The sequence below is a fragment of the Rutilus rutilus genome (genome assembly GCF_951802725.1).
Source record: "Rutilus rutilus genome assembly, chromosome: 25".
Taxonomy (NCBI): domain Eukaryota; kingdom Metazoa; phylum Chordata; class Actinopteri; order Cypriniformes; family Leuciscidae; genus Rutilus; species Rutilus rutilus.
In genome coordinates, this window is record NC_140229.1 from 11,659,340 (window position 1) to 11,672,984 (window position 13,645).

At 39.6% G+C, this 13,645-nt stretch overlaps 1 protein-coding gene across 7 annotated transcripts in view; it reads left to right on the forward strand.

Annotated features, from left to right (window-relative positions):
* The window catches only part of robo3 (roundabout, axon guidance receptor, homolog 3), a gene marked incomplete at its 5' end in the record, with an annotated part of 151,677 nt that overhangs the window by 135,124 nt on the left and 2,908 nt on the right, over positions 1-13,645 (forward strand). For all 7 annotated transcript variants that reach the window (XM_084399846.1, XM_084399847.1, XM_084399848.1 and 4 more), the window contains 16 exons: positions 1,029-1,110; positions 1,481-1,649; positions 4,060-4,226; positions 4,951-5,072; positions 5,187-5,403; positions 5,638-5,762; positions 6,172-6,349; positions 6,596-6,823; positions 7,221-7,260; positions 7,357-7,496; positions 7,618-7,893; positions 8,349-8,493; positions 10,293-10,514; positions 11,242-11,426; positions 11,597-11,701; positions 11,793-11,966. In XM_084399846.1, coding sequence (XP_084255972.1) covers positions 1,029-1,110; positions 1,481-1,649; positions 4,060-4,226; positions 4,951-5,072; positions 5,187-5,403; positions 5,638-5,762; positions 6,172-6,349; positions 6,596-6,823; positions 7,221-7,260; positions 7,357-7,496; positions 7,618-7,893; positions 8,349-8,493; positions 10,293-10,514; positions 11,242-11,426; positions 11,597-11,701; positions 11,793-11,966 — 2,575 coding nt within the window. The remainder of the gene's footprint in view (positions 1-1,028; positions 1,111-1,480; positions 1,650-4,059; positions 4,227-4,950; positions 5,073-5,186; positions 5,404-5,637; positions 5,763-6,171; positions 6,350-6,595; positions 6,824-7,220; positions 7,261-7,356; positions 7,497-7,617; positions 7,894-8,348; positions 8,494-10,292; positions 10,515-11,241; positions 11,427-11,596; positions 11,702-11,792; positions 11,967-13,645) is intronic.

Consider the following 13,645-nt stretch of genomic DNA (forward strand, 5'->3'; position numbering starts at 1 on the left):
GGATCATGTGACACTGGAGAGTGCAGTAATGAATTATGAAAATTCAGCTTTGACATCACAGGAATAAATTACATTTTAAAATATATATTTAAATAGAAAACAGTTATTTTAATTTGTAATACAATTTCGCATGATTACAGTTAGTGTTTTACTGTATTTTAAGATACAGTAAGAATAAGAGACTTCCTCCAAAAACATTAAAACATCTTACCGACTCCAAACTTTTGAATTGTACTGTATATTTTTGTGTAAAGGGTTGAAACAAAATATTTGTTGCACCAAAAAATTATATTGTCACCTTAAATATGGGTTATATTTGTATTTGCAGTTAGCATCTACTTGACATATCGACTCTTTCCCACAACCTACATAGACAGCATCTTAACTGAAATGGACTCATATAATTTATTTTAGGATGCTGTACATAGGCAGCATTTCCATTTGTCATAACAGTGTTGCTTGGGCTAAGTGTACTTGAATTTATTTTTATTTTTTTAATTTGTTAGCTGTTTGCTACACTGATCGTGATACTCTAATAAGCATAAATACAACTGACAAATCTTGAATAAAATAGGCCATTTTAACTATATTAAACAATTTTTATGTATACTTTTTGGTATTGAATGAAGTACATGTATTTATAATTTTGTGTACTTGTCCACCCACTTAGATGCATTTGGGGGTTTTTTTGCACCGAACTCTTCATAGAGCATTGTGGGATTTCCTTCTTAGTGAAATATACAGTTTATGGTTTGCCCATAATAGAAGTAATTATTTTGTGTTTGCATTGGACAACATACACATCTCACTAGGTTTCACAACAGCACATTATTGTCTTCCTGTCAGCAACTTCAAGAGTAATAGGAAAAAAATTGCAGTTGATCCTGTATTATTGTGAAATAATAGGCAATTTCGAAGAATTTGTGCTCATTTGTCAAGATTTCCACGCTGCTCCAAGCGGAGTGAGGCAATGCATTGTGCTTGAGTTTTATCCATACAAATGCTGACCCTGAGCCTGTTGTTGCTAGGAAACGGACTCCGGGGCCTACACCTGTGTTGCCTCCAGTTTAAGTGGAGAGACGAGCTGGAGTGGCGTACTCGCAGTGAAAGGTAAAAAAAACACACACAAGTGCTTCATCACTGCCTTTATGTGTCCTTATCTTTGACAAACTGCATCATATCATCTTCAAACCGCAATAATCCGCCGAGGAAGCCGCTTCCGTTGCAAATTTACTCAGCAAATATATGTCCTTTTACCAGATGTCAGCATATGGAGTAGTGCTGACCTGAGATCGGATTTTTCCTCACCAATATTGATTTCTGTTATAATGTCCTGTAAATCTAGACAAATATGGAAACAGCAAGTGTTTTCTGTTAGATTCTGCAAACAGGACCATAGGTCACATGGATAACGGGATGATAACTCGGACCAGTATGATTATGAAGATGGCATGCTAATATCCTAATCTTATCTTTACAGAGAGTGGTGGTCTCTCTGCACCCCCGGTTTCAGAGCCCTACCAGCTGCCTGGTCCACCCCAGAAACCTGTCGTAACTGACGTGACCCGTAACAGCGTGACCCTGACCTGGCAACCGAATGCACATGAGGGCGGGGCGGCTGTCACCTCTTACATCATTGAGGCTTTCAGGTGAGTGAGCGAGCGCACACTGTAAGCATCCCCATGCTGGTCCCTTCCTGTTTGTTTTCCTCCCTGCACTAGATAATATTGTCTCTTGCCAGAAGCTACTACAAGGGTCCATTCTTCATTTTTTATTAATTCTGTGTCACTGTCCAGCGTAACTGGTCGGCCGTGACAGACGGGGTAATACCGCTGCGTGGCTGCCCCGTCCCTGACCCCTTCCCCCTCGCTCTACTGCTCCTCACAGTCATACAGGGTCAGCTACATCCTGCGCTCACATCTCACGTCCTGCTCGCTACAATCACTCCCCTCAGGCGGCAACCTACTGCCAGAGAGATCTAAATTAATAGCAACTGTATTGGTTTTCTACAATTGAATTTCAGACATAGACTGGAGAACTCAGGCTTATTTAAAGGGGATGTATTTTCATGAATTATTGAATTATTCTACACATCCAGGTTTCTTGTGCCAATTTAGTAATTCTAAATTTACGTGACAGGTTTGAAACTGTGCCTTTATGTAAACTACCTCTTTTTTGATTGGCTAACCTCTGAATACCAGCAAAGCTCACACTGTTGCTCCTTAGAGCAGGTAATAAGTGGATTTGTCAAGACCTATTCAGTCATTTGGTGGTTTTGAGCTCATAGTTTTGACATTATCACAATTTATGAATTATTGGGCTTGGTGGACCAGTTAGGGACATTGTGTTGGAATATATAATGTACATTTTTTGCAGTGTAAAGTATTTATTTTGCAAAATTGACAAAAAATGTAATACAAAATGTTACAATGCATATATATATACATATATATATGTATGGGTTTTTGTTTTTTTTCAGTCTATGAGAGGTTTATTCGTGGAAAGTAAGCTTGAGATATCGGAGTATGGCATGCTAATGAATTCAGATATAGTCCACACAGACACTTCTTTAAGCTATTGTAAGATGACTAAAATGGGGCTACCTCTAATTACAGAACCAAGGTCCTGCAGTCCTTAGAGGGAGGGCAGACAGCAAACAGGCTATTCAGCAGTGGAGATGCAGAGTGCCACACACACATTTTCATTCTTTCTGTATTTCATATACACACACTAGGTCTCGCTTCTCTCCCTTGCCCCCCTGGGTAACAGTTAGCATGGCCCCACATCCTTAAAATTGATTCTTTATAGAGTGCTGTGGGGCTGAATGGGGTGTTTGCTATAAAATTTCCTTCCCTGAGGTGCTGTGGAATAAGGAGCGTTGGGAAAGGGAAATGGGAGGGGTGGCAGAGAACAAGCGAGGAATGGAAAATAATTGAGATTGCGTATGAGGAGGATTTAAGCTTTTGGGTTTAGGATTTTGACACCTCGCTACATGGAAAAAAGGTTTACATAGCGGCCCACTTTTTGATTTTATGCACATATATGCGGTCGTTTGTGTGCATACAAGAGCCCAATCACAGTCCTGCTGGAGAAAAGGGATTTGTCCATGCCTCAGCCTTTCACGGTTTCTTCCATCCCAGCTGATAGCAAAGTGACCTTGGATTTATCGCTCCTATCGGTGGGCCGCTGAAGGAATATTTACGAGGTTCCCAGCATTTATGGCTTGGCCTAATTGTGCAGGTCGGGCTTTTATTGGCTTTGTGTCTGCGGCAGGAGCCGCCATCGGGGAAAAATAAACCTTGAACCCAGTGCACGTGACCACCGCTCTAAACAAGGATGATGGTTAACCACAGACAAGTGAAGAGAAATATCCCAAAGCCTTCTGTCACAGACAGATGTCTGTGCTTAGCATTCATTGTTTATTAGAGGGGAAGTATGTTGTTATGAATCTTGCCCACCTGTACGCCACATCTAAGTAGCTCTCTTGGTTCTCATTAAGCCAAATTTGTATTCCTGTACGTTTAGGCGTGATCTGGATGTTAATAATTGTCTGTGGCTCCTTAAACTGAAGCTAAATCTTACCCCTGTGCAGAATCAACAATGTTTGCGCTTCATATTTAATCAAATCACTGCTCAGGATCCAAGATGTTATTTATTTATTGCATGCAGTGCATTGACAAGCCTAGTCTGTGCCATAAATAAATCTATCACCGCAGAGATCACACCATGCACTGTCAAGCCAAAGGCTGCAAGAATAGCATCACAGCAGAGCCGGGTCATTAAACAGACACATGTAATGACAATCAAAGGAGTGCAGATAAACATCTATGACATTGACTTTCCTGTTTAATCCGCCCCTCTCTAATGTCGTGCAAAAGCTTCGGGACAAATGTGGGACAAAACATTGGTGTGTTGATGTTTTATTCAGACTCAGCTGTAGGAATCTGCTGGGTTTGGTTATTGCAAAGCAGAAATAAACACATGGAATAAATTTTTTATATAAATATGATCAATAATTTTATTTAGTAATGAAATCTATCTTTCTGTCAAATTTTTCAGCCAATCAGCGGGTAGCACGTGGCAGACGGTTGCAGATTTGGTGAAACTGGAGAAGCACACGGTTACTGGACTGTCTCCGAACACTGTTTACCTATTCATTGTGCGGGCAGTCAACGCGTATGGCCTGAGTGACCCCAGCCCCATCTCAGAGCCCGTACGCACACAAGGTCTGTACACTGGGGACCAATCAATTTTATGACCTTTTTCATAGAGATCTTAAATGTGTAATACAAATTATATGTTGTATAACTGTTATTTAAATAGTGAAACTAATTACAGGAATTGTGATATAAAAAAAAAAAACATAATGTATAAAAATCTATTTAATTTAATGTGGATTGCACCTAATCATGAAAACATCAACACATGTCACAGACAAAAATACATATCACCAAAATCAGAAGGAAAATATTCGATCTATTTTTTTATTTAATTAAAATCAACACTTAAAAGTACAGCAAAAAAAATTCAACTTTTATTTATTTATAAAGTGCTTCACAGTTATAATTAAAACATACATGTATAAAAACATTTACCATGACTAGCAAATGAAGGCATGACTACACACTCTTAGACATACATCCTCACACAACTGTATAGTGAGATCAGTATAGAAGAGAGAGAGAGAAAACTAAATAAATAAGTTGTATAAATATTTGACAATTTACAATATATAAATATTTAATAAAAAAATTAAAAGAATACATATTGCTTTAACGAGAATTATATATTTTTTTACATTAATGTCACAATACATCAATTACAAAAAGTAAACTTTATTTTAATGCAAAATAAAATGCATTATATATTTTTTTGTTTTTATATCCTATATTTATATATTCGCATCATTTAAAGATGTTAATGTTAGATGTCTCATGGTGTCTTTTGCAGATGTGAGTCCTACAGGTCAAGGTGTGGACCACCGACAGGTGCAGAGGGAGCTGGGAGAGATGGCTGTTCAGCTTCATGAACCAGTGCTGCTGATGGCATCCAGAGTGAAGATCAGCTGGAACGTAAGTGCCACTGATATCTGCCCTCCAAATCAGCTCCTCACCGGCCTTGTGATTCACCTGCCGGCTCAGCTTATCTCATTTCTCTGTCTCGTTCTCCCTCTCTCCATCTGTCAGGTCGATCGTCAGTCTCAGTACATCCAGGGTTATCGTTTGCTTTATCGTCCTGTCGGCGGCTCCTGGTCCCAGCAGGAAGTGAAAGCTGCAACAGAGCGTAGCGCTGTCATCGCTAACCTGCTCAAAGGCACGGAATACGAGATTAAAATACGACCCTACTTTAACGAGTTCCAGGGCATGGACAGCCGCCCGCTGACGTTTCGCACACCAGAGGAGGGTGAGATATCTGCAGCTCTTTCGGTTTCCATTTGATGCACTTCAATTTAATTTCCTTCTAATCAATTCAATTCGAGTTCATTCAGCCTAGTCCAACTCAATTCTATTCTGTTGTACATAATATGAAGATGAATCGCTTCATTCTGGCAAATAAAATTATGGAGAGGGATAATGTAGATTTACTATTAAGGAGACTCACTTTTCAAATTGTAATTTTAATTTAATTCTGTTCCAGTTCCGAGTGCCCCACCTCGTGCTGTAACCGTGGCAACAGTCAAGCTCAGCAACAGCTCCAGCATCAGTGTATCATGGCAGCCTCCTCCCACTGAGATGCAAAATGGAGTCATCCAAGAGTATAAGGTGAGATTTAGATGGCAATGTCCAATCCATGGAATTTGCAAAAAGTAATTTGTTTATTCATAGTGAAGGCAAAAATGCTGCATGATGTGTTAACGGTATTATATAATATATTATTATGAAAAAGAATATTATTGAAATTAAATAATCAACATAAATTAAAGCCAGTGCAACAAAATATCATGATATATATAAAATAAAAAAAACGCTGAAAAAAAAAAAAAAAAAAAAATATATATATATATATATATATATATATATATATATATATAACAGTAATGAAAATTATATATATATATTTTTTTTTTTGGGGGGGGGGGGGGGGGGGGGTGAAATATGATTGCAGATGTAAGTCCTACCTGTGTTAAGACACTTAAGTATTTTTAAGTTTCTTAGTCTCATCTCGTTTCAGGTTTGGTGTTTGGGTAACGACTCTCAGACACGTTACCACATCAATCAGACGGTGGACGGGAACGTGCTGACCACTTTATTAAAAGGGCTTCTACCCGGCGTGTTGTACCAGGTGGAGGTGGCGGCAGTCACCAGCGCTGGTGTGGGTGCTCACAGCCAGCCTGTATCTGTGCTTATCAGTGAGTGTTCACTGAAAACACAGCCCTGACTATTAAACTGAAAGAATTAAATTGTGAAATGCTTGTGGAGTAGAAGTACAATTTTTTTTTTATTTTTTTTTATTCTCTTTGATTGCTTTTTAAAGCCCCGTTCTGAGAATAAATTGCTTAATTCTTTCAAATAAGCTGAGTCCTATTAAGACATTCTGACTGAATAACACTTTGATCTGTCTTTGCTCTCTCTTTCTCTCTTCCCCTCCTTTTCAGAATTGCCCGCAGAGCAGCCCACAGTCACAGGTGGAGGCAGCGAATCTGACGAGAATGTAAGTCTGGCTGAGCAGATCACAGACGTAGTGAAGCAGCCTGCCTTCATCGCAGGCATTGGCGGAGCATGCTGGGTAATCCTTATGGGATTCAGCGTGTGGATCTATTGCAGACGGAAGAAGAGGAAAGAGCTCAGCCATTACACGGCATCATTTGCATACACACCTGCAGGTATGCGCAGCGTGCACATATCACACCTAAAGAAACATTTAGCAGAGTTATTTTAGTACTATTTATATACTATTATATTATTTATTCATATTTAGAATTTTAGCCTTTTAAGAAGTAATTTTGTGTTTTTGCCATTTTTATTATTTTATATTTCTATTTACCTTAAATGTATTTTTATTTCAGTTTTAGTAGTAAGTTAGTAACAGTAAGTTTCCAAGGCAACATTTTAATTGTCTTTTACGTTTTTTTTTATCGAATATTTATATTTATATTTTATTTCATTTTAGCTTTATTTCAATTAATGTACCTTAGTTTTAGTAAACAATCACAACACTGACATTCATGTCTTAATGTCTTAATTTCTGCCTGTGGTTACGTTCTGTTATATTTTTTACAGTTGGTTTTCCACATGGGGAAAGTTCTGGACTTAACGGAAGGTAAATGGGACTTTTAGCCTCTTAAGCATCAATTCAGTGTAAAGACATTTTAGATTCTATACTTAATGATATTTTTTGATATGTCTGGTTATGCAGGCCTGGTATGCTGGGTACTAACATGGGAAATTACCCGTGGCTGGCTGATTCTTGGCCAACTACTAATCTTGTTCACAACGGGAAAGACTCTGTGAACTGCTGTACGTCTAAACATGACACCCCGGAGAGATACTATAATGGTAAGACTCGCTGTTATAGAACAACACCACCGGCTGTACTGTTAAATTAATTTAACACTAAGTTTCCACAGTACAGTCTCTTATTAATTAAACCCTAATTAATTTACCATCGTGTCCTCAGAGGCGGGAATCTCTAATTACCTCAACCAAAATGAGAAGTACAGTGCAGACTCCAACGAAGGCCCCATCTACAGCACCATTGACCCCACCAGCGAGGACCTGCGCAGTTTCTCCGCTCCGTACTCTCAACACACCACGCCCTACGCCAGCACTCCCATCATGCCTTTCACCAACCAGGCGCCCTGCAGCCCTGAACAAGATGGCAGCCATTGGATGGCTCAGCCTGGAACCTCCAATGCTCAATATGCCCAGCCAGACCGCTCCAAGACTGATAACGGTATCTCATAAGTCTTATCTGTTCCCTTCAGTGCTAGTATGAATGCTTTGCATGGCTGAATAAGAGTTTTATTTTATTATTATTATTGATATATTATTATAGAATTTATTTATATTGAGAATTGGCTTTTATTTGTAAAATTTCAGTTTTCATTTTAATTTTGGTTTTAGTAATTGTATGTACTTTTGTCATTTTTATTCTTTTTTTTATATATATATTTCTGTTTAGCTTTAATTTATCTTCAGTTTTAGTTCTAGTAATTTTAGTACTTCAACTAAGTTTCCTTGGCAAGGAACTTTTCTAAGTTTTTCCATCTAGTATTTACATTTTATTTTATTTCAGTTCAGTTCAACAATTTTTTAATAATTTTAGTTTTAGTTAACAATAGCAACACTGCTAAATTAAGTCTGAATTGTGCTTTTTATGTTCTTCACAAATCACTTGTTTTTCTACAGTAAAACAACCAAAGCAGAAGTTGATGGGGAAGCCGGTAAAAACACCATCTCTCAACTGGATGGATGCATTGCCACCTCCTCCCCTCTCTGGAGATCTGGATGAGTGTGAGGAGGAAGACGATAACGAACTAATCCAGGACATGGGGTAAAGTTCACTGGAAGGCTTCAGATTCATTTCAGTTCTGTGACAGCTGGACCTGCCTGAAAAATACAGTTTTTAGCATTATAAAAGTGTTATTTTGACATTATACGATTGGTGATTTGACATGTTATTTAAACTATCTTGACAAAAACTTACAGTCTTTATTCATTTAGGTAGGAGCTAAACTAGTAGAAAATAGCTGCCCAGAGAGTGTTCCATCAGGACTTTGGCAGACAAAACAAGTCTCAAGTCTCACCCCAAGTTCTTACACACGCTTTCAGCAATTCATTTTATTTTTTAACTTCATTTCCATGTCTGTGTGTCGACATCTTTTACCAATTTGCAGCATGTTGGCTAGCTGAGACATGGGCTCATTTAGCTTTCTGGACAAAGTTTTGCTGATTGTTCCAGGAACAGTCTCAAAATTCACAGGGCCGGATCAGTTTGATTGCTGTTGACAAGGCTGTATATGGAGGCTAACAAAGTTAGCGATATGCTACCCTTGAGTCTGGCCTGTTTCCTCATGATGGCCTGACTGAATTATGTTTTCTTTTCCTAGTCTGTATCACATTAGTTCCTTGTTAGTAAAGCTCGCGGTCAGCAGTAGCCGCAGTGTGCCCCGGCCGCAGGCGCTGACGGGTAAAGGCGCTCTTATTGCTTTCTGCCGCCACTTGAACCCAATGGATGCCCGTGAGGGGCACTAACGAGGGCGAGTCACATTAGCCGCAGCGGTTAACAAGCCCAGTGAGATCGGTGAATCCGATAACCTTGACATAGCCTCCCGCAGTAACCGCATTAGCCGCATTAGCCAGTGACAGGTACAACCCTTCTCAAGTTTCTTCCTTCGAGCATTACACGTTAATCAGGGCACAAGAGCGCAATCCAACACTCACAGCCAGACTGGATTTTCATAACTAACCCTCAAATGTGTGATGAACTATTGAATCACAAGGTTAACCTTTGTACCAGCCCAAAGGCGAGAACATCGGCTCTGTTACTGAATTATGACTATAATCTTAATAATTCCCCCTTCAGCTCAGCGAGGCTCAAGAACTCAACAAAAAATTCAAGCAGCCACGCCAAAAAGTGTGTAGGTGTCATTCAGCTCAGCGTTTTGCCCTCAAAGTGCCCGAGGCAAAACATTGAGTCAGTGTCACTCAAAATGCCACTGCATTAAACTTATTTTCCATTGCTCTTGCATGGATTGGTCCCATGAGAGCTGAAAGATCACGCATATTGTTATCTGGAGGCCAGGCTGTCTCATTTGACAGAACGGCAGCAGGAATCGATATGCCACCGGTTGCATTGACCCGATGATTACTGCAGCAGGCAATCATAATGAGTGTGCCGTGATTGATTTAGCACAGAGGCACTGGAGTTACTTAACCGTCTGATAAAAATGAGGGAATTTAGTTATAAAGCAGAAAAAAAATCACTTATTCTCCCACTCCAAGTGAGAAGGGCAAGTGAGTGATAAGAAAAGTTGATGTAATAGTTCGATGATGTGTTGGGTAGATCATGTGCTCTGACATCAATCAACTCAAGTTTGAGTCTTTTCCAAGTTCAGGTACATCATAGCCCAGCAAAACATGAGTTGCTGCTATTCGATGGCTAGTGGGAGTAAATTAGGATTTCTTATTACTTATTTTAGAATATTTTAAAACATTGTCCTTGCATGAGTTTTCAATATTTCTATTATTATAGTATTATAGTATTAGTATAGTTGGCTTTTTAGTCATATTTCAGGGCTGTACTTTATTTATGGACCTCAAAATAATATCGAGGCTTTTCTCCTCACACAGGTCAGATGAGGAAGAGTGGTGTCCTCCTCTCCCAGAGAGGACCTACCTCATGGACGGCACAATGGAGGACGGTCCTGCTCCTCCCCTTAGAGGAGAGGCTCCTTCCCCGACCACGTCCTACAGCCACCAATCCACCGCCACCTTAACTCCATCTCCCAGAGACGATGGCCACTGCCACGATATACCACGCTTACACCAGCTCGAACAGACACAGATAGCACGGTGAGACACCCACATAAACTTTCAAATGATTTTTCAAAAAATTTTGTGCATGGTTTTTTGATAGGTCAGCATTTCAGTTTATTCCACTTTTATTTTCCACATAAATAGCATAAAAAGTTAATGGAGAGTTTGAGTTCTAAGTTTGAAGAGTTTGAGGTCAACACGATTTGCTTTTCTAAAACTTTATTTAGTGTATTTCAAAATATAAATTTGATGAGATGATGCGTAAATGACGTTTGGCAATGTTTACTTTATGACAGTTAATATCAGCAATCCTTTAGGAAACTGCTCTCCGGCATTTTAGTTCTCTGCATTAATAGAATAGTTTATTTGTTTTCACTCTCTTAGGTGAATTTTAACAGTGCTGTTGTTTGTTCCTGCAGGAGAGAATATGTTTTAAGAATAATTTATTCCTCTGCAGGGTCCGTATTTGTAGATTATCACGGCACAGAGCAAATATTGAGAATCTCATTAAGCTACCTTCTAGACTGCAGTTCTACCAAGTTTAGAAAGATTATTTACTTTTACAAAGTGCTGATCTTGGCCTACTATGTTTTCATTTAATATGAGTGCCTATAATACTCTCCATGTGCCTCGTTGGCCCTGAAAATGCTGTTTTGAGTTAAAACAGAGATGCATTGAGTGGGGTGCATTTTAGTTAGATATGATGTCATTTTCTAATTTTCTGATCGTATTTCATCTTGTCAAACTTTGTTCTAACTGACAGTCGGTTGCCGTGCGGACCAGTGCCTGTGCCGCGAGCACCAAGTCCTCCTCTAACCCAGTCCAACCCAAACCTGTCGGCCAATCAGGAGTGTCCTGACAACACTGTGCCACACCGCTCAGTTCATAAACGGGACCTGAGCCAAGGAGCTGCCCAAAGCGTAGAGAACATCAGCAACACCACACCTGGTGTGTTTCAGTTTTCCATATAAACAAGTTTTAACAGAAATAAAATAACACTTCCATGCTCCCAGCAATATAAAATTACACACACTTTACAGATCTCCTTGGGTAGATTTTCTACCTAAAGCTACAATTGTTATTGTTGCATCATTGTAATGTCACATCCCCCCTTGCAGGTCGAGCGAGGCCCTCTGCAGACCACACGCCTCCTGGGCAGAAGTCCAAGGTGAAGAAGAAAACATCCAAGAGCGGTCAATACCGAAGAGATATACTGCAAGGCGGTGAGTTACTGACCAGGCCTTTTCCAGAGTGAAGTTAGTTAATCATTTATCCTATTCCAGCATAGTTAACATGCTGGTCACATCTCTGCAGATCTACCCCCTCCACCAGAACCTCCCCCTGAGGATGAGATCCACTGTGCTCAACTAGGGGGATTCGAATGTGGGCAGACGTCCCTCGAGAGAGTGGGCAGCTCCCATTCCTCCATGGAGAGGAGAGAACAGAGCACACCCAATCGGAAAAACTCTTCTCATAGACGGATAGATGGTTAGAGAACACCTGACAGTCTTAAATGCTGTTATTCCTTTTTTTATACACATACACATATATACACACACACACACAAAAACACACACTTATGTGTGTGTGTGTGTGTGTATATATATATATATATATATATATATATATTAGGGGTGTAACGATACATGTATTCGTATTGAACCGTTCAAAAATTTTGTTAGCAGTTGCCGTGACGCGACCACCGCAACGTTACCCAACATCAAATGGCAAACATAATGAAAGCGGAACGAAACTGCTACTCATTATTTTGTGCTTCACGGACCGTTTATCAGTTTGTACCAATGTCAGTGCAGCACGAGCCGATCTTGATCAAGCGACACTGTTCCTACACAGCTAAGAGATACAGTAAAGAATGCATTTGAATTCGCCACAGAAGTAATAACATCGCTGCGAGATCTAGTGAGAAGCATTCACATTTCTCTGTTATTAACCATAGATCTCTATTAGATCAAACAGCGCTGGCATGGAACCCAGGAGAAACATTGTGCCATGAATTAACTAGTTATAGGCTTTAAGTCCACAGATCAGCAACATTCACCATGGATTTAATGTAGTAACACTAACTGTAACTGTGGAAGTTTGGCAGGAATAGTAAAATGCTTTCAAGTACGTCACACATCTTTTTCCAGCACTTCAAAACTCAAATATTATCATATTTAAATGTTATTTGTAATGTGATGACCTAAACATTATTTTTTCATCCTTCAAAGATTACCCCCATTTATAAAACTACAAGTTTCAAGATGTAGGAAAACTCACACTTATTAAAATTATAAATACAATTATTTATTTTTTTGAATCAAGGAAATTTCTCTGGTATTTCTTTCTTTTTGCTGTATCGAAAACGTACCGAACCGTGACACCACTGTGTCGTATCGAACCGAACCATGAATTTTGTGAACCGTTACACCCCTAATATATATATATATAGGGCCCTATTTTAACAATCTGAATCGCAAGTATCAAATGCGAACATTGTGGGCGGATCTCGGATGCTGTTGCTATTATACCGGCGGGATAAATGACTCTTTCGCCCGATGCAAATCTAAAATGGGTTGGTCTGAAGTAGCTACATTACTCATAGGTGTGGTTTGGGCTTAATGTGCAATAAACCAATCAGAGCGTCATCTCACATTCCCTTTAAAAGCAGGCGCACTTGTTCCATGGCGGAATGTCTTGCCACTATTGGTCAAACAGGTTTGATCCGTCATTACTACAATTAGCCTGAATAATTTGGGTAAATGTGTAAGCTAGATGTATGCCTATTTTTTTACATCTTCATGGACACCACAATGATTTCCCTTGTGTGGTAATATTTTTCCTTGTAATTATGTATGGTTTGCAAAAATGGGAAATGCTGCCTGCGTCTGTGTAGATGAGAGAAGCAAAGTGTATGTGCGTTGTGCACACACTACATTATGGCCAAGCATGCGCCCTTAAAATAGCATCTAAATAATGTGCCACTGACTTTAGACTAGGTTTTTCCTGGTATAGTTTTCTGAAACTGCAAAATAGCACCAGGGAACGTTTGCGCCGGAACACGCCTCCTCTTTTCGCTGAACCGCCCCCAGGAGCGCAAGTTCATTCCCTAATTTACCAACGTGCGTCTGTGGAGGGAAAAGTCCGCTGTGTGTCTGGAGCAAAAT